This window comes from Felis catus, chromosome D1 (assembly GCF_018350175.1).
Source record: "Felis catus isolate Fca126 chromosome D1, F.catus_Fca126_mat1.0, whole genome shotgun sequence".
Taxonomy (NCBI): Eukaryota; Metazoa; Chordata; class Mammalia; order Carnivora; family Felidae; genus Felis; species Felis catus.
The window spans coordinates 44938481-44962969 of NC_058377.1; the positions used below are offsets into that span (position 1 = coordinate 44938481).

The 24489-nt window shown below is 39.7% G+C and overlaps 1 protein-coding gene across 1 annotated transcript in view; it reads left to right on the plus strand.

Annotated features, from left to right (window-relative positions):
* RAB38 (RAB38, member RAS oncogene family) overlaps window positions 1–24489 on the plus strand; it is a 69709-nt gene that overhangs the window by 13918 nt on the left and 31302 nt on the right. Inside the window, exon 3 of the mRNA XM_003992646.5 lies at window positions 21294–21574. Coding sequence (XP_003992695.1) covers window positions 21294–21574 — 281 coding nt within the window. The remainder of the gene's footprint in view (window positions 1–21293; window positions 21575–24489) is intronic.

A 24489-nucleotide genomic window follows, 5' to 3' on the forward strand; every position in this document is an offset into this window, starting at 1 on the left:
CCGTACGATTTCTTGATTTGGCCTTAAAGTTTTCAGTGAGAAATCTGCAAACTGTGAGGCTTCATTACAATGTTTGAAACCAGAATTTGATTCTGAGGGTTTGTACCCAGAGCTGAGCAGGGCATTAGGCAAATGTATGTCTGCTCCAAGCGTGAGTTCTCGGACTGAAGCTGTTTGCAACCTGGGCATGTCCAACCCCTCATTATAGATCCTGGCTCTGCCACTCACTAACCTGCTCAGTGGCTTCAGACAAGTCCCTTCAGCTCGGTTGCATCCTTGTTAAGTGCAAAGGGGTTGGACATGGCAGCTCAGGAATCTTCCTGCTCAGTTTTAAGGTCCTCTGGGATTCCTTGTGAACAGTCCCACCTCACCTCTGACTGTTCCATGGTCTGTGGTACCAGGAGTCTTTGTAAGTGCTGGACCCAAACCCGGCACTTGCCCTTCAGAAAATAGCTTCATTTTTAGCTGGTGTATTTGACTGGAAACACTTTATCATGACTCGAAGCAAGAACAAATGTGGAAAATTTTTGAAAGGGCACTTCAAGTTCTGGGGACTGCGGTGCCTCTTTAATCATGAGCTGCCAAGTCTTATGATAAACCTTTTGGCATGTGAACAGATTCATGCATTTGAAGTCATCTTGAGCAGCTCCAGTAGCATGGGGGTTATCAGAGACCGGAAGATGTTACCAGCCACTATCTGATTGGGTTTTTCATCTAGAAAAGCCACACTGTGTCTCTGCACTCGGTTGCTGCATTTTTTGGTGTCTGAAAACTCTCCTGGCTGTACTGGAGTATCCAGGACTCAGGTTTAGAATTAGCTTACTGTTTCAAAGGGGATGTAGCTATAATTTAGACTTTTGTGTCAAATGCAAATAAAGATGTGACCTCAGGCGTGTTATATAATGTCCATGAATCTCAGTGTCCCCACCTAACAGAGAGGAGAGAAAGGTATAGTGATCAAGAGCCTAAATTCCAGAGTCGAACCGCTTTCAACTGAATCCCTGTTTTACACCCCCCCCCCCCCCCATGTCCTGGGCGATTTTAGGTTAAGTTTCCTAACCTCCTGATTTCAGCCGACTCATCTGTGAATTAGGCAGAATGCTTTCTCCCAATAAATGGCAAATGAGCAAACAGATGCCAGCTAAAGGTGACTAAAGTCTCCACTATCTAGGAGAGCTGCAAGGATTACTGTTATACTACCATTTTTTTTTGACCATGTATAAATGCTAGGAAGAAGGACATGATATAAGTATGTGGACTAAATCTTAATAAATGAGGGGGCCCCCCAGATGCTCAGTTCGTTAAGCATCAGACTCTTGATTTTGGCTCAGGTCATGATCTCAGGGTTCATGGGTCTCAGCCCAGCGTCCAGCTCTGTGCTGACAGTCTGGAGCCTGCTTGAGATTTTTGTCTCTCTCCCTCTCTCTCTGCCCCTCCCTGACTCATGCTGTCTGTTTTTTCTCTCTCTCTCAAAACAATAAATAAGTAAACTTTAAAAAATTATAAAAAAGTAAATCTTAATAAATTTGGAACATAGAATCTGTTCTAAAATGCCCAGCACCATCTTTTAGCTTCATCAGCATTACAACATGCTGACATGAGCAGCTGAAATCCCAAGTTTAGAAATGCCCCCTGAGCCATGGTTCTGGACTAACATGGCCGTGGAGGCTCTAGTGACAGAGGCCTGTGTACGTAAGAAACGTAAGAGGTCTGTGTACGTATAGTGGTGTGTAGCAGGTCAGTAGGGGAACTTCTTCCCAGAGCTCTGATGTTCAGTGGGAACCTGTCTGTGTCAGCCTCCAGCCCAGAGAGCCTGTGAGCTGAGTTAGAAGCTGGGCATCAGGCACAGCTAGTTGTGGGGAACCTGTGCCCTGTGGGAAAGGACGATAGGAGCATCGTGGTGACATGTTTCATGCTACATCAATAGCCCTGTGAGGAGTGAATTCATATGAAGTCCAGCCTCAGTTGCCCACCCAGATTCCAGTCAACTAACTGTACCTCACGGCACCTTCAGATCAGCCTGTCTGTCCAAACACAGGAATGATTCCCTTTCCTCTTTATTCTCAACTCTGCTATGTGTGTGGAAAGAAGAGGTGAGACTAAAAAGTGAACGGTGAGCCTCACTTTGAGCTAGTTAGGAGTGTGGATGAGATAGAGGGGATGGCCCTGTCTTGATAGAATATCAGATCCATCTGCTATAGAGGGGATCTTTGCTCATTAGACCTTTGATATTCATTTGATTCAATGCCAAGTTGGGCCCTATTTATTTGTCCAACTAATTTCCATCATATATCTCTTATAGCCACTTCAGCTGGCCAGTCTGTTCCTGAAAGACTCCAAAAATACTTCTCAGGAGGCACCTGGCTGGCTCAGTTGGGAGAGCATGCCACTCTTGATCTCCGGAGCATGAGGTCATGAGTTGGAGCCCCACGTTGGGCCTAGAGATTACTTAATTAAAAAAAAAATGCCTCTCAGGGCTTGTGAAGTAGGCCTTGACACCAACATGGTAAATTCCACAAACCTTGTAGGGAATAGCAATCACCCTGAATCCCAAAGATTCTACATAGAGGAGCAAGTGGGTCAACTCTGGGTTCCAAAGCTCTTGATAGCATCAAGAGAAATTAAGTCATTTTGCCCAAGGCCACCTGCCTAATAAGTGGGAGAGCTGGATTTGATACAGTTTTGTTTGACTTGGAATCAAGCCATGTTCTTCATGACTAAAGCCCATGAGTCCCTGGGACATTGCTGGCCCATTGGGGTTATACCTTCCTCTCCTTTACAGGTATTCCTTCCTTAGTAAATAGGTTATCCTTGCTTTCTCCTTCCTATTTCTTTTTCTTTTCTTTTCTTTTTTTTTATTAACGTTTTTATTCATTTTTGAGAGGTAGAGAGAGACAGGGTAGGAGTGAGGGAGGGGCAGAGAGAGAGGGAGACACAGAATCTGAAGCAGGTTCCAGGCTCTGAGCTGCCAGCACAGAGCCCGACGCGGGGCTCGAACCCATGAACCATGAGACCGTGACCTGAGCTGAAGTCAGACACTTAACTGACTGAGCCACCTAGCTGCCCCTTCTACTTCCTATTTCTAACATATTTTTGGATATTAATCAGAACCACTGTGCAGATAGAAAGAGGAAATGCAATGAAAATCTATTTCCGAAAATTTAATTCTTGGTTGTAAGGTTTTTAAAATAGATTTATCAAGAAAAAAGTAAATAAAAGGTTCACACTTGAGACTCTTCTATTTCTCTTCAAATCTGATACTATAATTACTCCATTAGCATTTTCAAAGAGAACTATACAATTTTGTCTAGAACTCTTAACGTGCTTTGGGACCCAGCTGCAGGAATTGAGATAGCCATAGTAATAGTAGCTCACATTTCATACGCATTTATTCTTGCAGTTGTCCACACATTTTAATTTTTAATTCCCCAGTAAAATAGCTGATTAAGTGGAAGTGCTAGAATTTAAAATGTGGCCATGCTCAGTTCACCATCTAATGGTTCGTGGGATCGAACCTCACATTGAGCTCTGCACTGACAGCACAGAGCCTACTTGGGATTCTCCCTCTCTCTCTATGCCCCTCCCCTGCTCATGCACACACACACACACACACACACACACACACACACACACACATTCTCCCTCTCTCTCTCTCTCTCTCTCAAAATAAACAAATAAATTTAAAAAAATTATTAAAAAATATTTGGTCATGGAATCTAGTACCCAGTCTCCTTAACAGTTTTGCTCAATTTCCCACAATTTAAAAATAAAACACTTTCAACATACTACAAATATATTTTAAAAATATACCTGACATTGAGTAAGCAATGAAACCTGGCTGGACCTCAGTTCCCTGTCTGTAAATGGCCATTGTTCCATTTTCCTATGACATCACGTATTTGTATTATGTTATATCCTGCAGTTCCTGTCAGCTCTAGTAGGTTTTCACTCTTCCCAGGTTGTATGTGGCAGCATATTCCAGCTTCTTTTCTTGCTAGGTTTGTGACTTGGGCAGGTCACTTAGCTTCTGTGCCTCGGTTTCCTGTCTGTAACTGGGGACAATAGCAGAGCCCGTACCTTAGAGTTGGTAAAAGAATGAAATGGGTTAATTTGTGTAAAGTTGTGCCTATCTGACACAAAATCAATGCTAAATAAATGTTAGCTATTGCTCTTGTTTTTTTCTATTTTTTTTTTTTTTCATTGTATTTATTTTAGAGAGAGATAATCTTAAGCAGCTTTCACACTCAGTGAGGAGCTCAGCGCGGGGCTCGATCCCACGACCCTGGGATCATGACCTGAGCTGAAATCCAGTCGGACACTCAACAGACTGAGCCACCCAAGGTGCCCTTACTCTTGCTTTTAATTGTTATTACAAAATACCTTCACAACATTTTCCTGCTTGATCTTCCCAGCATCGCTGAGGGTATAGACAGATCAGGTGGTACTAAACTAAATCTGTTTTATATCAGACAAGATGAAGAATCAGAGAGTTAAGGGACTGGTCCAGGGTCACAAGAGTTAGCAAGGGGCAGAGGAGGAAAAGTAGCCGAGGAAAAACATTTCCATCAGGGAACATCTCTGCTAACTTTCCGTGCCTATGCTGTGTGACAAGGAAGCACTGGAGGACATTAACTATCCAACAGGCAGAGCGATGGAAGGAGGCAGCATGGGCCTAGAATCAGGAGCCCCAGGACACTGAATCCCCACTCCAGTGGCCATGAGATTCATCTGGATTACAGTGCTGTGTTGTTTCAGAATTTATAAAATGCTTCCACATTGTGACAGTCAATTGGGGGAAGGTTTTGGACTTTACTATCTCTACAGTGTCAATTTTCTAAAAAAAAAAACCTGTAATTCTCCAAGGAAGTTTAGAAGAAAGGTCTTAAATATCAACATAATAGATCTAGAAATGTAGAAAGAGCTAAATTTGGCAACCATCATGTCAAGCAAAAAACAAACAATAAAAATGCATGTCGAGTCTGGGCCACATTCTGCTGGGCAGTTTATTGCTTTGTTTCTAGCCTGGCTAATTATAAATTTTCTAAATACCATGTGGACTAACATGGTGTGTGCTTACAGGTAAGCGGTATGTGCACTGAGCAAGATGGTGAACTTTCTAAGTAAGGTGAATGGTGTGTGGGGAAAGCACCTCAGGGTTTTTTACAGGGCACTCACTAGAATCTCCATCTATCACAGACACATGAGCATTAGGCATGTGGGACATGTCCACTCATCTAGGTTTTAGAGGACTGGTTCTGACAGGAGAGCACATAGCAGTCTGACCAAGGAAAGCCAAGTCATCTGAAAGAAGGAAGGGATGGGGAGGAGCAGTTCTAATGTGTGTGGCTTCAGCACAAATGTTTATGAAATGCCTGGTATGTGTTAGGTACTGTTCTGGGTGAGGGGAAAACAAAGAGGGGTAAAGTATTGAACAAGACCCGATTCCTGACCTTAAGAAGTTCACAGTTCAGTGGGCATGATGGCACCAAAGCAAATCACAGTAACAGCGAGTGAACTGTACCAATATAGGCTACTCCAAAATATTCTGGCGGTGCAGATGGGGTCCTACCTGTACCACATCCATCCACTCTCTGAGCTTAAATTCAAGCCGGCTGGATAAAGCCTCTAACTAGTGGGATGTTTCCTGTACCCTTACCTACCACCAGCTACTCCTTGTGAGTGATTTCAGGGCTGTACAGCTTGAAGCAGAAGTTCATCTTCTGGCTCTCGTCAATTCTGTCTCCTTCTCTTGAGAATCTTAGGCATTCCCATGGCTTTAAACTCCACACAGATGACTCCAAAAATGTGCGTATAACCTTGACTTCTCATGACCTTCAGATGTACAGTTCTGTCTTCATGCCGGGCATCTCCTTTATGATATCTCACACATATTGCAAGATTAGTATGTCATAGCAAAGTGGCATAAAAAACAAAGATTGTTGTTTTTTCTCTTTTAATAAAGTAATGTATGCTCAGTGTAGCAAAAATTGGAAAGCCCTAAAGAAAACAACAATAGCAACAACAAAGGACTACAAAGAATATCCACAATCACCCCTTTTAATGATAAGTAGCACAGGGTGCTATTTGTCTGTCTATACTAGACATCTTTCACCACTCACTGGACTTGCTATACACCTTTCCGTCACTCACTTGGACTTGAAACTTGTGCCATCTTTTCTTCTTTGACCCTCCAAGTCAGATAGTGATTATGCTTCTCCTGTCACTGCTTTAGATCAAGGGCAGCACTATTGTTACTTACCTATATAATAGCCACTTGTATAGCTCTAGTCTCTTCTTCCCGCAGTTGTTATGTGTACCAAGGTCAAGTTCATCTTCCCAGAACATCACCTTGGCGGCTCCACATTGTCTATAGATTGTGCATATCATGAAAAGAAGAATTAAAGCAGTAGGGATGAGGTGATGGAAGGTTGATGGCTAGAATGGATTTCAGGCCATAGAGCCATTGGGGGCAGAATTGGTGGGGTCCTAGCAAGTAAGAAGTGACTGGAGTCCTTGAGGCCTGACCAGGTCTAAAGGAAACCCAGGATCCATTTCATGGTGGCTTCTTGTCATGAATATAGTTATTCTCATTGAGGGTTGAAATGGTACTTAAATTTTTTTTTGTTTTATTTTACTGAATTTTATTTAAAAAGTCATTTTAAAATTTGAGGATTTGAGAGGTATAAGATTTTTTTCTGGGAGAATTTATTCATTCACTTGATAAGCAGAGGGATTTAGGGGTAAACAAAATGGATCAATTTTCACGCTTATGGAATCTGATAGTCTGGTGGGATAATTATTTAATCACTGTTCTGGTAAGTGCTCTGAAGGGGTGCTAAAAGAAAGTCAAAACAGGCCACCTACCCTAGCTATAGTGTAGGGGTGAGGACACGGTGTGGACAGCGGTAACCTGGCATGGCTATAGGTTACAACATGTGGGCCCATGAAAGGATGCATATGCTAAGCTAAAGGTTAAGAGTGATGGTTCCTTATATTTATCAATTTGTCAAGTCAATCTTTGCAGTTTAAACACCACAGTGATTCTGTCAAATAGGTTTTATTATTTCCAATTTTGTAGGTGAGGAAACTGGGCCCAGCAAAAGTAGAGCATGGTGTCCGGTATATAGTGGTTGTTCAGTGAAAGTGGTTTGGTGTTAAGCAGTCATTGGCATTAATACTGGAGCCCTCGCTCACCTGAAAAGTTTTTGAGAAGAGCTCCTTTGTAGTAAGGCTTAGAGCCCTTTCCTTCTTCTGATGATTCACCCTAGGGAATCCTGCAAAGCTTTCAAGTCGTTGAGAGCCCCCATGCCCTTTTTTTTTTTCTTTCACTTTCTTAGATTCTGAGATGGAAATTTCCAGAGGGATATGCTGACCCTACTACTCCTGGGCTGGAAATCACGTTTATTCCCTCAAAGGAAGATTCTCATCTTCTAGGCTGGTGTACTAGAGTAGTCTCCAACTTGGCAAGGTCAAGACTGTGACTGCAGCCTGGGTTTCAAATTATTGAGTTCCGCTATTTTTTTTCCAACTGTTTGAGAATTCAATTAAAAAGTATATGATCTTAATTTACTCTTTGAAAAAAAATTCAGGTTTTAACTTCCACCATTCCCCACTCCTTTTGGTTTCTCATGCACAGCTATTAGTTAAATCCTCTCTCTTCTCTCTCTCTCTCTTTTTAAGTTTGTTTGGAGAGAGAGTGAGAGTGTCTGCACAAGTGGGGGGGGGCAGAGAGAGAGAGAAGGATAGAGAGAGAATCCCAATCATCCTCTGTACTGCCAGCATGATGCCCAGCCTGATGATAAGGGGCTCAAACTCATGAACCCTGAGATCATGACCTGAGCCTACATCAAGAGTCGGATGCTCAACCAACTGAGCCATCCAGGCTCACTGCCCCCATCTCTTCTATCTTGAAAAATAACTGTCTTATCCCCTTATGAGTAGCCATGTCTTCTTCACAACTCATCTGGACTACTATAGCAGCTTCCTTATACCCATACCTTCATCAGGCTCCTCTCCCTGCCCCCACGCCCCATCAGTTTGTCATCCATAGACATGAGACTTTGCAGCATGGCTTCATTCTCCAGTCAGATATTCTCCAGTTTGGCATTCTTCGGCGGATCTCCATCACTTTCAGAATTAGAGGCTAAACTTTTTACGATGAAATTTGAGCTCACCCATTCCAGTCTCATATCTTATACCTCTGACTTTTGACCATTCCAGATATCTTACAGTGGCTTCAATTCACCCACCTTCCCCTCTGTGCTGTGGCTCATATGATTGCCACTGGCTAAATACACTTTCCTCCTTTTTACTTAGATGATGTCTATGGATTCTTTGTCACAAAACCCATCTCACCCCCTTTATGAAGTATCTGCTTGAGCCCATGTGTCCCTGGGAGGCAGTGTTTCTTTGCTCCCATAATAGCCATGCTTATCATTTTAGATTAGAAGCCCTTCACTTCTGCATTACAATGTCTTTTTCTTCCAATTTATGACCCTAGGTCCCAGCATAGTCCTTGGTATTTAGTAGGTCCTCAATGAGTGTTTGTTCATCAAAAAGTTTTTCAGCCAACTATTTCAGCATTGCTTTAATTCTAAGATATACTGTTGATCTAAACATTTCTCCAATAAAACAGAAAATAATGAATTTGTTTATGCTTGAAAGACTTCATAGTTTTATGAATATTAACAATTAAAAATGCATACATTTTGTAACTGACAAATATGGTAGTCACTTTCCTGAAAATGGCATTCTATTTTATTTTTTACCATAAAAACTGGAGAGTGAGCTTAAAGACCATTCTTTTTTTTTTTTAATTTTTTTTAACGTTTATTTATTTTTGAGACAGAGAGAGAGCATGAACGGGGGAGGGGCAGAGAGAGAGGGAGACACAGAATTGGAAGCAGGCTCCAAGCTCCGAGCCATCAGCCCAGAGCCCGACGTGGGGCTCGAACTCATGGACCGCGAGATCGTGACCTGAGTTGAAGTCGGACGCTTAACCGAGTGAATCACCCAGGCGCCCCTAAAGACCATTCTTAAAAGCCGCACTTCATCATTTAACCGAGTCTTTATAATTTGGAATGAAGTGTCATTTATTTGGAGGTCACATGGCAAAACTGCATCCTTATGATTTTTGGATACATTAAATGAAGTCATTATTTTGAAGGGTAATTTTCACAGAGGTAAGACCTTGACAGCTCATCAAACCAAATCCTTCATTTTACAGAAGAGAAAGCTGTGCTCTGAAAGGGGGTTTGTATTAGTTTCTCAGAATTTTAGAACGAGTTAATGGTAGAACTGGAACCAGAATGTAGGCATCTCTAGTTTATTAATGATGAGGTTTAAAGAAGCTTATTTTTTTTTAATTTTTTGGTATAGTCTTAAGCACTGAGACAACAAAATAATTGAATTTGGTGGGCACCAGCCCTATGGAAATTCATGCAGTGAAGAAGAGAGGGTGATGGTCCCGGGGGCACCCAGAGACATCCATAGTCTGGCTTCAAATAGCATTCCTAGTATTATTTTCCTCTCTTCTCCATGATGAGAAGCTTTGCTTCCTTGTTCACACCCCATGGTCATTGCCTCTACGCCCTTGTTCCTGCTCTTCCTGTTGGTTCACATGCCCTTCCCTTTATTCCCACATATCCAAATCCTATATCATGTTTAAGACCCATCCAAAAGGGCAACTCCTTTACAAAGACTTCCCTAATTCTCTCTTTCCAGCAGTAACTTCCTCTTCCCTTGAACCTCATGCAATTTTTTTAATGCCCTTGTAGCACTTCTTCTTTTAACCTTGTTTTAGAGTTATTCATACCTCCCCAGATAGCCCTCATGTGTTTTAGCAGGCATTGCCACAGATTGTTGCATAATTTACTGAAATGACTGTGGAGTCAGCAAACAGGTAGAGAAGGAGAAAGCACTATATAGGAGGAGAAACAAGCAAGGGCAGGATTTTGGAAGCAAAGGAGAAAGGATTTTAGGAGAGGATAGTCAATAGTTTCAAACGTCTGAGAGAGATCAGAGTTATTTCTTTACGCTTGGAGTCTCTACTTTTTGTAGTTTCTTTTATCCTGATATGTTATTTAACCTTTCTTTCTCATCAGCCTTGCATTAAACTGTTCTCTCAAGAAAAGTGATGAAAAACTTGGCTTCTTGTATAAGCTCCTCAGCCTAATGGAGACAAGGAAAATATCTGTAGTGGGAAGGATTCAGACAATTTTCAGTCTAATTTCTAGGGAAAAATTTAAAGCTAATCGACAAATTTTTTGTTGGGAGGACCATTTTTCTCTATAATATAATGTGTTATTAACAGCTACCACTTATTGGGTGTCAGGCATAGTGCTATGCATTTTTATGTATCATTTTATTCATTGCTCTCAGTGAGAGTATCTGGTAGGTACTGTTTACTAATCCCATCACAGCACTGAGAGAACTGTGCTTAGACAGTTCTAAGTTCTTATGTGCTTAGACAAGCTAGAAAACAGATAAGCAAGGAAAAAAAAATACGTAAAACTTTTTTTTTTTAATTTTTTTTTTAACGTTTATTTATTTTTGAGACAGAGAGAGACAGAGCATGAACGGGGGAGGGTCAGAGAGAGGGAGACACAGAATCCAAAACAGGCTCCAGGCTTTGAGCTGTCAGCACAGAGCCCGACGCGGGGCTCAAACTCACGGACCATAAGATCATGACCTGAGCTGAAGTCGGCCGCCTAACCGACTGAGCCACCCAGGCGCCCCTACATAAAACTTTTCAAAAGCCATACAAATCGTAAGGGATGGTGGTGGGTAGGAACTGAGATTTGTTTACTGTTTTCTAACTACTCTGTTCTGCTGTTTCCTAAGTGTCATACAACAGTGCAATCACTTTCACATGCTGTAGATTAAGCTGCAGTTAGAAAACACACCTTATTCACCTCACACCTATCAGAATGGCTAGCATTAACAACTCAGGCAACAGCAGATGCTGGCAAGGGTGTGGAGAAAGAGGATCTCTTTTGCACTGCTGGTGGGAATGCAAACTGGTGCAGTCACTCTGGAAAACAGGATGGAGGTTCTTCAAAAAATTAAAAATAGGACTACCCTACAACCCAGCAATTGCACTACTAGGCATTTATCCAAGGGATACAGGTGTGCTGTTTCAAAGGGATATATGCGCTCCAATGTTTATAGCAGCGCTATCAACAATAGCCAAAGTATGGAAAGAGCCCAAATGTCCATCAATGGATGATGAATGGATAAAGAAGCTGTGGCATATATATACAATGGAGTATTAGTTGGCAATCAAAAAGAATGAAATCTTGCCATTTGCATCTACATGGATGGAACTGGAGGGTATTATGCTAACTGAAATTAGAGAAAGACAAATATCATGTGATTTCACCTATATGAGGAATTTAAGATACAAAACAGATGAACATAAGGGAAGGGAAACAAAAATAATATAAAAACAGGAAGGGGGACAAAACATAAGAGACTCTTAAATATAGAGAACAAACAGAGGTTTGCTGGAGGGGTTGTGGGAGGGGAGATGGGCTAAATGGGTAAGGGGCACTAAGGAATCTACTCCCGAAATCATTGTTGCACTATATGCTAACTAACTTGGATGTAAGTTAAAAAAAATTAAAAAAAAAAAGGAAACATACCTTATTTATTTTAAAGGAAGAATTTATTATTTTTTGAACGTTTATACTTTTGAATAGAGTTAAGAATTAAATGCACACATTATTGCTGAGATCATGGGGTTTGCTTGGCTTAAAAACAACCATCTTAATATACTACTTCTAGGCAGGATAACCATAGTGACTAAAGATAGAAAGAATTGTGATGCTTGATGGTATTGGAATAAAAAATAAGTCTTATGTAAGACAGAGGGATACATGTGCATGTGCATGTGTGTGTCTTTCAAACTTAAAACAGTAATTTAGAGAATGTAGTGGCTATAGCATAAGTGTTCAAACTTTTAGTTCATAGCATTCTTAAGTGTCAAGTCATGTTTTCATGGTTCCTCTAGGTCAGTAGGATAACAGGCCAAGTTCTATATATTTGGGACATGGATCACCTCAAAATTTGAGTCAGAGTAGACATCACCACTCTCATTTCCTGTTTCACATTGATTTTCACATGGAAGAGGGAGAATCCCAAGCAGGCTGCTTGCCCAGCATGGAGCCCAAGGGGCGACTTGATCTCCTGATCTCAGGACTGTGAAATCATGACCTGGGCCAAAATCAAGAGTTGGACGCTTAACTGATGGAGGCATCTAGGTGCCCCTCTTGCTTTTTATTACACAAACTGAAAAATCCAGTTTCAAAAAGATAGGATCACATCAGCAGGAATGTAGTGTTATCTAAGGTTAAAATTGTGATCTACCTCAAGCTAGTAGTTCCTGAGGTGTTTGATTGATCTTGAGTACCATTGTGTTTGCCTTGAAATTTTAAAATATCTTATTGTACCCCTGTGAGTTCACTGAGACACCCCAGAACACCCTGGTACACATCTTGGGAATTACAGCTCTGGAGGAATCTGGAAATTCTTTAAAAACAAAAACCTTAGAGTCCTAGACTTGTGAGTCATTTGTGAAAGTGCTCATACTTGTGAGGTTTTTGTTTTTGTTTTTTTACTGTCTTGTGAATTATTTATAAAAATATCTATAAATGTTACTTAGAGCTGATATCTCAAATGCTAAGTAATCCAAAACATACCTTTTTACTTAATGTGTTTGAGCTTATATTCAGTGGAGATATTTTTAGGTTGTTTGTTAGGTATTTGTTTCAGTTGTAATTAGTTTAATTAAAAACATGGCATGCTGATTGTTTTATATCCATTCATGCCAACTTCTCTTCTGTGATTTGGTTTCATTCCCTCCCTCTATCCAGTATTGGCCATTCTATCACTATATGATCTTATTTCTCCATCCAAGTGAGTTATTTTATCTAAACTGAGTAGTTTAAGACCTCAGTCAAAATAAATTCTGACAAAAAAAATTTTTTTGAGATACCAAGGCACTGTCTCTCTCTCTCTGACTCTCTCTCTGTTTCTCTCTCTCCCACATACACAGCCTGGAATTTAAATATAGATATAGAATTGAATGAGAATATTTTGAAATTTAATTTAAAAACAGATCACTCTAATTCATTCATCTTTCTTTTCTAGAATGTTATTGTTTATGGACACCTGAGAAACCAATTGTTATTTTTTATGTCATCTTACTCTTTCACGCTTTAGCTTAATTCAGTACACTGCATCTAACTTTACCTTCTTGTTGAATAGAGGTAGGATTTGCCCATAAGAGATGACAACCAGTAATAGGATGAAAGGAGAGCCATCATTTATGGGGAAACTAAAGAAATTGCAGAAGGAGCTTCGATGGTTCTGAATTGGGGACAAGTTTTTTCAAAGTGAATCTTAAGAATGAGCACGAGTTTAGGGGTGCCTGGGTGCCTCAGTCGGTTAAGTGTCCGACTCATGACACGATCTCACAGTTCGTGGGTTTGAGCCCCTTGTTGGGCTCTCTGCTGACAGCTCAGAGCCTGGAGCCTGCTTCAGATTCTGTGTCTTCCTCTCTCTCTGCTTCTCCCCCACTCATGCTCTGTCTCTGTCTCTGATTCTGTCTCTGTCTCTCTCAAAAATAAGTAAACATTAAAAAAATTAAAAAAAAAGAATGAACAGGAGTTTGGTAGGCATAGAAAATAAATTAGTTGGATCAGAGATCTTGCTTTATTCAGCTCACCCGTCTCCCTGCTGCAGTTCCTGCTCACAAATAAGAAATCGATGTTAGCTGTTATTTCATTACATAAAGAGTACTTGTATTACAGTTCTGTTCTATCACATGAGTCTGCTGTGAGCATAGCCTAGGAGCCTCTCAGAGTGTGTGTGTGCTATGGAGATGCAGAGAACAGTACTTGAGTAATTCAACAATGAGCTCAAGAAGCTCAGTGTAGTTAGGGACGTAGACTGCAGAAATTTGCAGTCCATCAAAAGCAGTACAAGGCAGGGCCTGCATAAGTGGGCAAGCAAGTGATAGAGTCAGTGCCATGTGAGTATAATCGAGGAAAGAGTTGAGTATGGGCCAAGTAGAATGCTCCAAGAAGGTAGGGTTTTGGACAGATTCGAAGAATAGTTAGGACTTAGTAAGGGAATGGATATGTTCCAGTGGGAGTGGAGGGTGCCAGGGAGTGAATGTGAATGAAAGCAAGAAGCAGAATTTAGGAGAGCTGTGCAAGTCAGAGTTTTATAGCAGGACCTTGAGCTCAGTCTGAGGATCAGCCTTTAACTTGATCAAGGTGTGCAACTTTGAAAATCCCATAGGAGCCCAGAGGATGAGAATAAATGAACTCTTTTTTCTACCTGGCAAACTCTTACTCATCTTTCGAGGGTCGATCTGAAGTGTTTGTTGCCAGTTCAGGATCACTCAAGCTACTGCTTCCTGTTTCTGTAGGAAATAGGAACACAGTTTCCTTGTAATCCTGGCTCACATTTTGTTTCTCTACAAAATTCCATTTACAGTAGGTGGATATCCTGGAACAAACCCAAGTGCATTAAAGAGTATTTTGATGCAAAAATAAGCAAACATGGGATCCTAAGTAATCATTTATAAGAGGCTTGCAATAAGAAAAAAGGATCAGTAGCAACAATTTCTTTAAAATAAAATTACATAAATTTCATTAAATTCTAAATATTTCATTAGAGTTAGTTTTTATAAAATTGATATAATTACCCACATTTAAATGTAAGGTGGAGTTTTGTGGTATATGACAATGTGACATGCATAGCATCTCAGAAAGTTATTTTCCCTTTAAAATTGGGTGTTTGGTACTAGTCAGCTCAAATGAAGTAACTCCTAAACATTACTCATATGATGTAGACCTTGTATTTCTAAATATTCTGAGTTTTCAAGACATTCCAATATCTGTCTTATTAGAGATCTTCCAATTTATAACTGTTGGCAAGTCATCCAAATTGCCTTAAATCTTGTGTAGGTCACAGAACATGTTAGCAGCCCAACATCCAGTTTGTGGCATCTGCTGTAGGCAGTAGGGGATCCCTGAAAGTGTTTAATTAGGAAAATGATAGGGTGAAAACAGAGCTTTGGAAGGTGAATTTGGAAGAGGTGTATAGAAATTAAAGTACAAGTTCAATATCTAGCCCTGACCACAGCCTGAAACTTCAGCCTTATATATACAACTGCCGACTCAACGTATCTGCCTAACAGACATCTCAAACCTAACATATCAGATCCTGACCTGCTTCCACAAAACCTACACTTCCAAAAGTCTTCTTCATTCCATTTAATGGCAACTCCATACTTTCCATTTTTTTCAGCCAAAAGTTCTGGAGTCCTGCTCGCATCATCTCATACTATACATCTCCTCTATCATTTCAATTTCCAGATATACCCAGGAAGCCAGCAATCTTTACCACCCTTCACCATCACCATGTTGGTCCAAATTATTGTCTCTTGCCTGTCTCCTCACTTCCAACCTTGACACCCATAGGTCATTCCTTAATGCAGCAGCCATACTATCCATTTACTCCTGCTCTTTGATGTTTCTCAACTGCTCACAATCCTTCAGTGCTTCCCTCTCTCATGCAGGATAAAAGGCAACCTTCTTATAATGGCCTGAAATTGTTTCCAGTCTGGACCCTGAGATCTGCCCATCTCACTGCACACTACTCTTCCCCTTGCTCAGTCCTCTCCAATGCAGACTCCTTGTTCTTCTCTGAATACTTGCTTCAGAGTCTTTGTGCTGTTCTGTCTAAAACCCTCTTCTAAATATCCATATGGCTTTCTCCTTTACCTCTTTTTGGTCTTTACTTAAATAACACCTTCTTTGTGGGCCTCCACTATCTATCCTGCTTAACTTTGCCCTCCCTCCCACATACCATTTTCTCCTTTCCTACTTTATTTTTCTCTGTAACACTTCACCAGCTAATGCAGTTTTATGTGTACCTTACCACTGTTTATCTCTTTCCACTAGAATGTAAGATTCATTAGGACACAGACCTTTAATTATCTTTTCTAGTTGCTAGAACAGTGCCTGAAAATTAATAAGCATTCAAAACTTTGTTGTTCGGTGAATGAAGGAGGTGAGGCAATCCTAACTAGAGTGGTTTCGATGGGAATGGAAAGAAAATGATGAATACAAGAGACATGGCAGAGGGTGAGCCTTAAAGTCCAGTTAAGCCTGCAAGTATCTGCTGGGGTGAGGGGAGGTAAAGAATTAGGGGTTATTCCTTCACTCGGTGAGGAGAGCTTACTGAGCACTCACTGTATACTGAATGTTCAATACACTTGTCATGGGGGTGCTTAAACCTGGTTCTGGCTAGGGGGAACTTACAATTTTGTGAGGGAAGATTACACATGGTTAATGCCAATATATCAGCCTAGGTGACTTGGAAAAAAAGTGATTGATACATTTCTGTCACTGGCTTGGTGGGGCAAAGTAGGGAAGAGAGAAGATGAGACGGTTTCAAAATGCTGGACAGAAGGTCAGATGGGCCCTTAAAAAGTGGACAAAACCTACTCACAAGGATGTCAGCCAGACTCTGATCCTAGTCTAGATTTCCTTGACTCACTCTTCAAAACCAGCTTAAGCTATTGTAAATTCAGTAATTAGATAGATTTTTTTTCCTCTAGATCCTTGGGCAAGGTCCATATTTACTCTCATTTTTATCTTCCTGCTTTTCATTCTATTATTCCCTAGAAATAAAGAGCATATCTGTATCTCTTTCTTGGAGGAAATTTTAGCTCTATGGATTGTGCCATGACCCAAAACATATGTTATTTTGAATAGAGTAAATTGATTCCAAATTTCTTAAGAATATGAAAATGATTACAAAAGCATAACATTCCAGTCTAAAACTTGTTGCAACAGATATGCACCTAGCCCTGTTAGAATAATGTTAATTTTCTCCATCAATGAACATCTTTCGATTATTTACTGGAAATGAGAGTATAATATAGAGCAAGTGTGTTAGTACACAGCACTCGTTCATGAATACACGATGCTGTTGTATTTTAGAGGAAGAAAGAACTTTAATTTTAGCTTATTTCTGCAAGAGTATCTTGAGTTTTTACTGTATCAGATAGGTGGAAAATAGGCCTCAGATTTATAAGATCAAAATATGATCAACTTGCTTTTCAAGATTTTACAGTGCTGGAGTGGAGACTGAAGCATGAATATATAGCATAATAAATGTAAATGATGTCAGGTAAAGAAAATGCTACAGGGTCGTGAAAAAGTTGGGAGGCCAGGGAAGGTTGCAGAACTGTAATGGCATTTCAGGGCACAATTATAGGATGTACAGGATTTCATTGGACAGAGTGAGAGGAAGAAAGATGGGGAAGGAATTCAGGTTTTGGGAATAGAGATATAAAAAGGAAAGAAAAATCCAGGGAGTAATGGAGGATGTGTTTTAGAAAGAGTAAGTACTCTAGTGTGGCTTCGCCATGGAGCTCTTGAAGAAAGTGACAGGAGGAGAGTTTGGAAAGGTGGTTGGAGCCAAAGTCTCCTTGTCTGCAGTTTTAATAAAGGTGTCTGTTTTTAAGCATGTAAGAGGCACTGAAGGGCTAAAGCAATAGAGCATAATGGTAATGTTTACATTTTGAAAGTGGATTAATACAGAAATGGTTTTAAGATTTCACCTAGGGACTGCTTAAAAAGACAGATTCCTGGGCCCCATATAAAACTACCATGTAAGAATCTCTGAAGAACATGGCCCAGGAATGGGTGTTCTATAAATACCTAAGATGCATTTTCTTTCCTGCTTTATTGAAATATAATTGGCATATGACGTGTAAATTTAAGCTGTACAGCATGATGGCTTGATATATTTATATATTTCAAAATGATTACTATGATAGGATGAACACCTCCATCACCTTACATAATTCCCTTTTTTTTTTTTGTCTGTGGTGGGAACATGTAAGAACTACTCTTTTAGCAACTTTATACACATAATACAGTATTATTAATTATAATCATCATACTATATATTAGATCCCACCACTTATTTATCTTATAACTGGAGGTCTATATCCTTTGGCCAACATCTCCCTGTTTCTCGCACTCTCAGACTTCGGCAACCACCTTTCTACTCTCTGTTTCTACAAGTTTGACTTTTTTGGATTCCACATATAAATGAGATGATATAGTATTTTTTTCCTCTGTCTGATTTATTTCACTTACCATAATGTTCTCATAGCATTTGCCATGTTGTTGCAAAAGGAAGAATTTCCTTCTTTTTTGAGGCTGAATAATATTTCACTGTATGCATATACCACGTTTTCTTCATTCATTCATTCATTCATTAATTCATTCATTCATTCACTGATAGACACTGATAGATAAGAGGTTGCCATGTCTCATTCCTTGTGGACAATGCTGCAATGAACAGGGGGGTGCAGATAGCTCTTTAAGATAATGACTTCATTTCCTTCCTGTGTATGCCCGTCTGGTGATCCCTTATGCTGCCAGAATGTCTGAAGACCTATGTTTATATTTATATTTATTTTAAGATCAGTAGCAGTGCTGATGGGGAAGAGGACTGATCAGGGGCTGCTTCTGAAACAGAAGCATTGGTAGAATGTTGGAGACCCTTTGGACAGAGAGGCGAAGAGTCAGATGACTTGAAGGTACTGCTCTGGTGCACAATATTACTAGTGATGCTGAGAACTGGAGGGAACATGGAGGGAGTAGGAGGTGGAGAGCTGGTTGCCTGCATCTGAGGAGGTTGATTAGAGGGGTTGCCAGAGGCAATAACAAATTTAGTTTCCGGTATCCAATCCCATTTCCTTATTTTACCAATAAGGAAAGCTGAGGCTCAGAATGGTACGGTGACTAATCTGAGGTCACAGAGCTGGTTGGTTAATAGTGGAGTGGTAAATGAATGTGCCCAGTTTAACAGAAAACCCAACACACTTCCTCCTCTTGTTTCTATGCCTGTGTAGAAGATTCACAGCTTGATTATGTGCACTGAGAACATCTATAGAGTATTAATTACCAAGTGAAAATCCATTAAATAAACATTATGACTGTATTGCTTGTGTATATTTTTAGATGAGTCTGTGACACCAAATGGACCACTTAAGGCCGTTGGGACAGAGGGCCAAGCATTAATTTACTAGGAATATTTTAACTCTAGAAGCAGGAAAACAGCAAGGGACCTAGGAGGTCAGCCAAAACAAATTCATGCACGTAAAACATGCCTGACATACAATAATAAGCACAGGTGAGAAAACGTAGTCTTACGAAGAGGAATACATTTGTCTAAGGCTGCACTGGTAACTAGTGATTAAAATGAAGACCGGTGTCTTCTGACCATTTAATTTACTGCCTTCTGCAGCAAGGTTTTCCAAATTATTACTGCAGCCATCGTATTAACTTTTGTGGTTCAGTTGATTGCTTTGTCATTTAACTTTCCTGGAAGCTGAACATTGAATCATGAGTCACATCGACAGGGCTATGGATGTGTGTGTAGAATCTAAGAGAAAAGAGAACCTACCTGCTGAATTGGATCATTTTTAGTGCAAGCATCCAGTATGACACTTCTTAGTTTAGCAGTTCAAGGGCAAAAAATTATGTATTTCCAGTACAAAGTACAGAGCCTGGACCGTATTAGCTATCCAGTAAATGTATGTTCAATGAGTGATCTAACCCCACAGGGAATTTTTGAACTATGGTCTTTTTTTTTTTTTTTTTTTTTAAGTAAGTTACCTATGATACTCTCCTCAGGTCTCTACATTGGCCATTTGTAGGGATTCATGAAAAGTCACATGGTTCTCATTCTTTTAATAAAAAACAGCAGAGAGAGAGCTATCAGCTGACAAAGGAAGGATAAAATGTGAGTGCTAGAAATGCCCTTTTCTGAATGTGACCTCTTATCAGATCACCGGAAATATAAACTTTTCAAGTCCACCAGCCCAGTGACCTCAGTGTACAAAGATCACTTTTTTCTCTTTGTTTCTGATCTGGCACACATACCCTTATGAACTCAAACACACACACACATACATACAGATTTTCCTTTTTGAATTCCTATAAAGGTGTTAAGCCTATACATTGTTTTTTTGCATTAGTCTTAAAAATGACCCTTTGCCATATATTTTAAATGTAAAAATCTTTCTTCTTCAAGACCCCCTTACTCTACTATGAAAATCTCTGGACAAGCAGATTATTGAATAACCCATGACTTTGCTTTTCATCTGATTAGTTCCCTGAAAGGGATCATAAGACAACTGTGCAAATCCTAAAGGCCTTCAGAGTCCCAAATGATCACAGAAGCCTTTTTTTCCCCTCTCTTCCTGAAATGTCATGGCCACCCTGAGCAGTATCAAAGGAGATCACTGTTTGCATTAGGAACTAAAAAAAGAAAGAAAATAAAAGAAATTTAAAACTCATTTGGGAGAAATGAAAGTTCATCTGTGGGTTGTGTGTCATATGAAGAGTATTATAGCACTTTCTTTCATTGACTAGACAACTATGGGGAAGAAAACAAAGCTTCTGTGGTGAAACCCATGTAAGGAATGTTTTAGGATCATCATGTGCTGGCCCCTACTGAATGCTCTTCTTTCCAGTGATACATGTGTGAGCACACAGGCTCACACACTATAGGACCATTAGGGCGGAACCCTTGACCTGCATCCATTTTCACTAGTGCTATGGATCATTTCCTCTTCAAATCTGCAATGCTAATGCCCATGTGAATATCACAACCTACAAAAGAGTTTTTTAACTTGAATTAAAACTCACCATCACACCATCTTGTACTCAGAGTTAAATGTAAAGTGTTTTTAAAATTGTTGACCTATATGTCCTTAGATATAGGCCAGTTCCGGCATTTTATTCTTTTTGAGAGAAGTTGGCTTATTAAATACACACTCGCTTTATTTTAATTTGTATAACTTTATAAGACTCTTTACATAAATAAATTACCAAATCAGAATAAAAGGCCTTTGGCCATATACTTCTGGAGTTTTGGGTTCAAAAAATATAAACCCACCCTTCATTAGCTCCTGTCTTCAGCTACTGCTAGTGGATAGAGTTACAACCAATAAGATTCATTCCATTTTGTTAATTAGCTGAAATCCCAGTCAATTTTGGTCATAAATTCTGCTCCGGAACTCTGGTTTCACTACCTATATCATACTGATTGTGTACTTAGCTCACTCTTTAAAGATAAGTACTGAAGCACTTTAGTGAGGTATCTGCTCACACTGGACACCTTGAAAGGTTCCAGTATATGATTCGGTTTACAATTGTAATGAGTTTTTGATTTCTCTTTCTTTTTGGTGATAGGTCAAGAAAGATTTGGAAATATGACAAGGGTCTATTACAGAGAAGCTATGGGCGCATTTATTGTCTTCGATGTCACCAGGCCAGCTACATTTGAAGCAGTGACAAAGTGGAAAAATGATTTGGACTCAAAGTTAAGTCTTCCTAATGGCAAACCAGTTTCAGTGGTTTTGTTGGCCAACAAATGTGACCAGGGGAAGGATGTGCTCACGAACAATGGCCTCAAGATGGACCAGTTCTGCAAGGAGCATGGTTTCGTAGGATGGTTTGAAACATCAGCCAAGGTAATGTGACCTTAAAGGAGAAACCTATTAGGCAAGATTCACAAAGACAATAATCATATAATCATTATCATCATCATAATGATGATAATATGTGTTTGTTTAGTGATTTGTATTTCCCAGATTGTTTTAAGCTCTTTCTCATCTCAAGAGGATAAGTTGGCAGGGCAGAAATTACTATCCACAATTTAAGATGATTTTGGCAGGGGCACCTGGGTGGCTCAGTTGGTTAAGTGTCCGACTTCAGTTCAGGTCATGATCTTGTGGTTCTTGAGTTCAAGCCCCACATCGGACTCTGTGCTGACAGCTCAGAACCTGGAGCCTGCTTCAGATTCTGTGTCTCCCTCTCTCTCTGCCCCTCCCTCACTCCCCGCTCTCATTCTGTCTCCCTCAAAAATAAATAAACCTTAAAAAATTTTTTAAAAAGATGATTTTGGCTAAGAGAGCAAAAAGCAACTTGTACATGGTCACAGTAATAATAGTTAATAACTGTGTTTGTTTAGTGAGTGCTTATTATATGTCAGGCATGTTTTACATGCATTTTCTCATTTAGTCCTCAATAACAACCCTGTTAGGTAAGTATGATTTTAGAGTGAATGAAAGAAATAGGCCTTGCATTCAGTGTCACTGCCTTATCCATGTATTAATTAATTTATTCCGTCAATATTTAATATGTTCTTCTGTATGCCAGGCATGGTGCTTTGCCCTAGAAATGAAAAGATGGCAGGAACGCAGAACTACCACATTGGGAATACTGGAATAGTGGAGTGAGGAAGTAGTTAGCAAGTATCATTGTGAAGAACATCATGTGGTTTGGCACTGCTCACTCTTCAGGTGGTGGAGGAGTAGCAGGGAGTGGGGCAGAGTCAGGGCTGGAAGTTGAAGAACCCAATGTGGTGTGATAAGGATATTATTGTTCCCATAATGCCCCATGCTGCCATCTCATCTGTCAGATGCATGGTTTTTGCTTTACTCCCTTTTGTTTTTGCTTATATTTTTGTATCTCAGTATCAGAGAGAGAAAAAAAAAGCTTTTATGGTAAATTTTGAAAGTGAAAAAATACATAAATTAACATAACATTGTAAGTTTACATATATGTTAAAAATATAAGTATAAAATATATGAAACATTTTATCTATTTTATATGTATAAATTATATTTTATAATATATATTCGTATAATATTTATATATTTTACATATAAATGTATACATATATTTTACATTATTAGGATTGCATTCTGCTTAGTTTTATATCATAATTTTCCCAATTTATTTATTTGTGAAAAACACAAAATAAATACTTAGGGAGTGGAGCACAGGCACTGTGCTGGTTGTTTGGGATTCAACTATGAATAAGATAGGCATTGTCTCTGTACTTATGGAAATCACAGTAAGGCCTTATTGTGAACATTTGTGCAATCACTAGAGAATGGTTTGAAAATATAACTTTAGTGGACATCATTCAAATAGGCTGAGGAGAAGTCTGAGACCTGTTTCATGCTGGAGAGAAGAATGGTCAGATTTTCCCTGGGGACTGGAGGCAGGTCAACCTGGAGACAGTAACGTAGTAGTGATTGAATTCCTGTGGGAAAATGGCAAAGCTTTGAATGAAGGTAAAGGCTATAGGGATTGGAAAGAAAAACCTGAGTTGAGACTATCACTGAAGTTCATTTATTTATTTTTAAAACTTTATTTATTCATTTTGAGAGAGAGAGAGGGAGAGGGCAGGGGAAGGACAGAGAGAGAGGGAGAGAGAAAAGCCCAAGAAGGCTCCACACTGTCAGCACAGAGCCCAATGTGGGGCTCAATCCCATGAATCGAGAGATCATGACCTGAGCTGAAACCAAGAGTCACATGTTTAACCAACTGAGTCACCCAGGTGCCCCTCACTGAAGTCTGAATACCAGCAGTGGTTAAGCAACTGAGTGGGTTGGGGGATGCTAGAGATGGAGAAGAGGGTGGTGGTGCCACTATTTCTGTCCTAGTTGGGATGTTCCTTTGTTCCCCTCATGTCCTGGAGAGTCTCAATGAGAGTGGTGTCTCTGAGCTGGCCTGTTTTGGGAAGTTGCTACTTCTCAGTGCCTGGCATTTTTGCCTTCCTTGGAGCCATGGTGTGCTATTTTGTCTTTTCTTCCAAAACCTTTTGTTTCCCTTATTTCTTGGGATTATCTTTTAATTCAGGCCACAGTGTCCATCATTTTCTACCGCCTTTCTACTCTACTTGTCAGTGAACCTTTTTGGTTTGTTTGATGAATTATTGTAAAGAGAGAGATGCAGAGCAAAACTCACAGGTCTGATTAAATTACACAAATTAAAGAAATATGACATTTTTTATAGTTTGATTTTTGGATGTTGATATTGCTGTTTTCTTTTTAAATTCCAAAATGTGTGTGAATTCACCTATTCTCTTTATTCCTTAGCCCTATCCTCAGTTTCACTCTACAACTTCTGCATTTTCCTTCAGATTCCTATCTTTCAAAATAATTTCTCTCCTGCTCAAAACTCCAGGTACAGGGGTAGAAGAATAAGATTTTAGAGAACTCCTTTTCCCAATAGGTTACTTTCCATTTGAAGGGCAAACTAGAATGAATGACTCATATATATGATGAGGGAGTCTTCCATCATTCATTCATTCATTCATTCATTCATTTAACAAATATTATTGAACACCTGTTATGTACCAGACACTGGGAATACAGAAATGCATAAAAAAGACAGAATCCTGACCTCATGGATAACAATAAAATATAAATTAAACATATAAGGTGATATATGGGGAAAAGTGTTAGCAAAACAAACAAATAAATGAAAAAAATAGAAAAAGAAGAAAAGAAAAGAAAGGAAAGGAAAAGACCTATGAGTTTGTGAGGAGGGCTGAAATCGCTTGTAGACCAAAGGACCTTCTGGGCATTTTCTT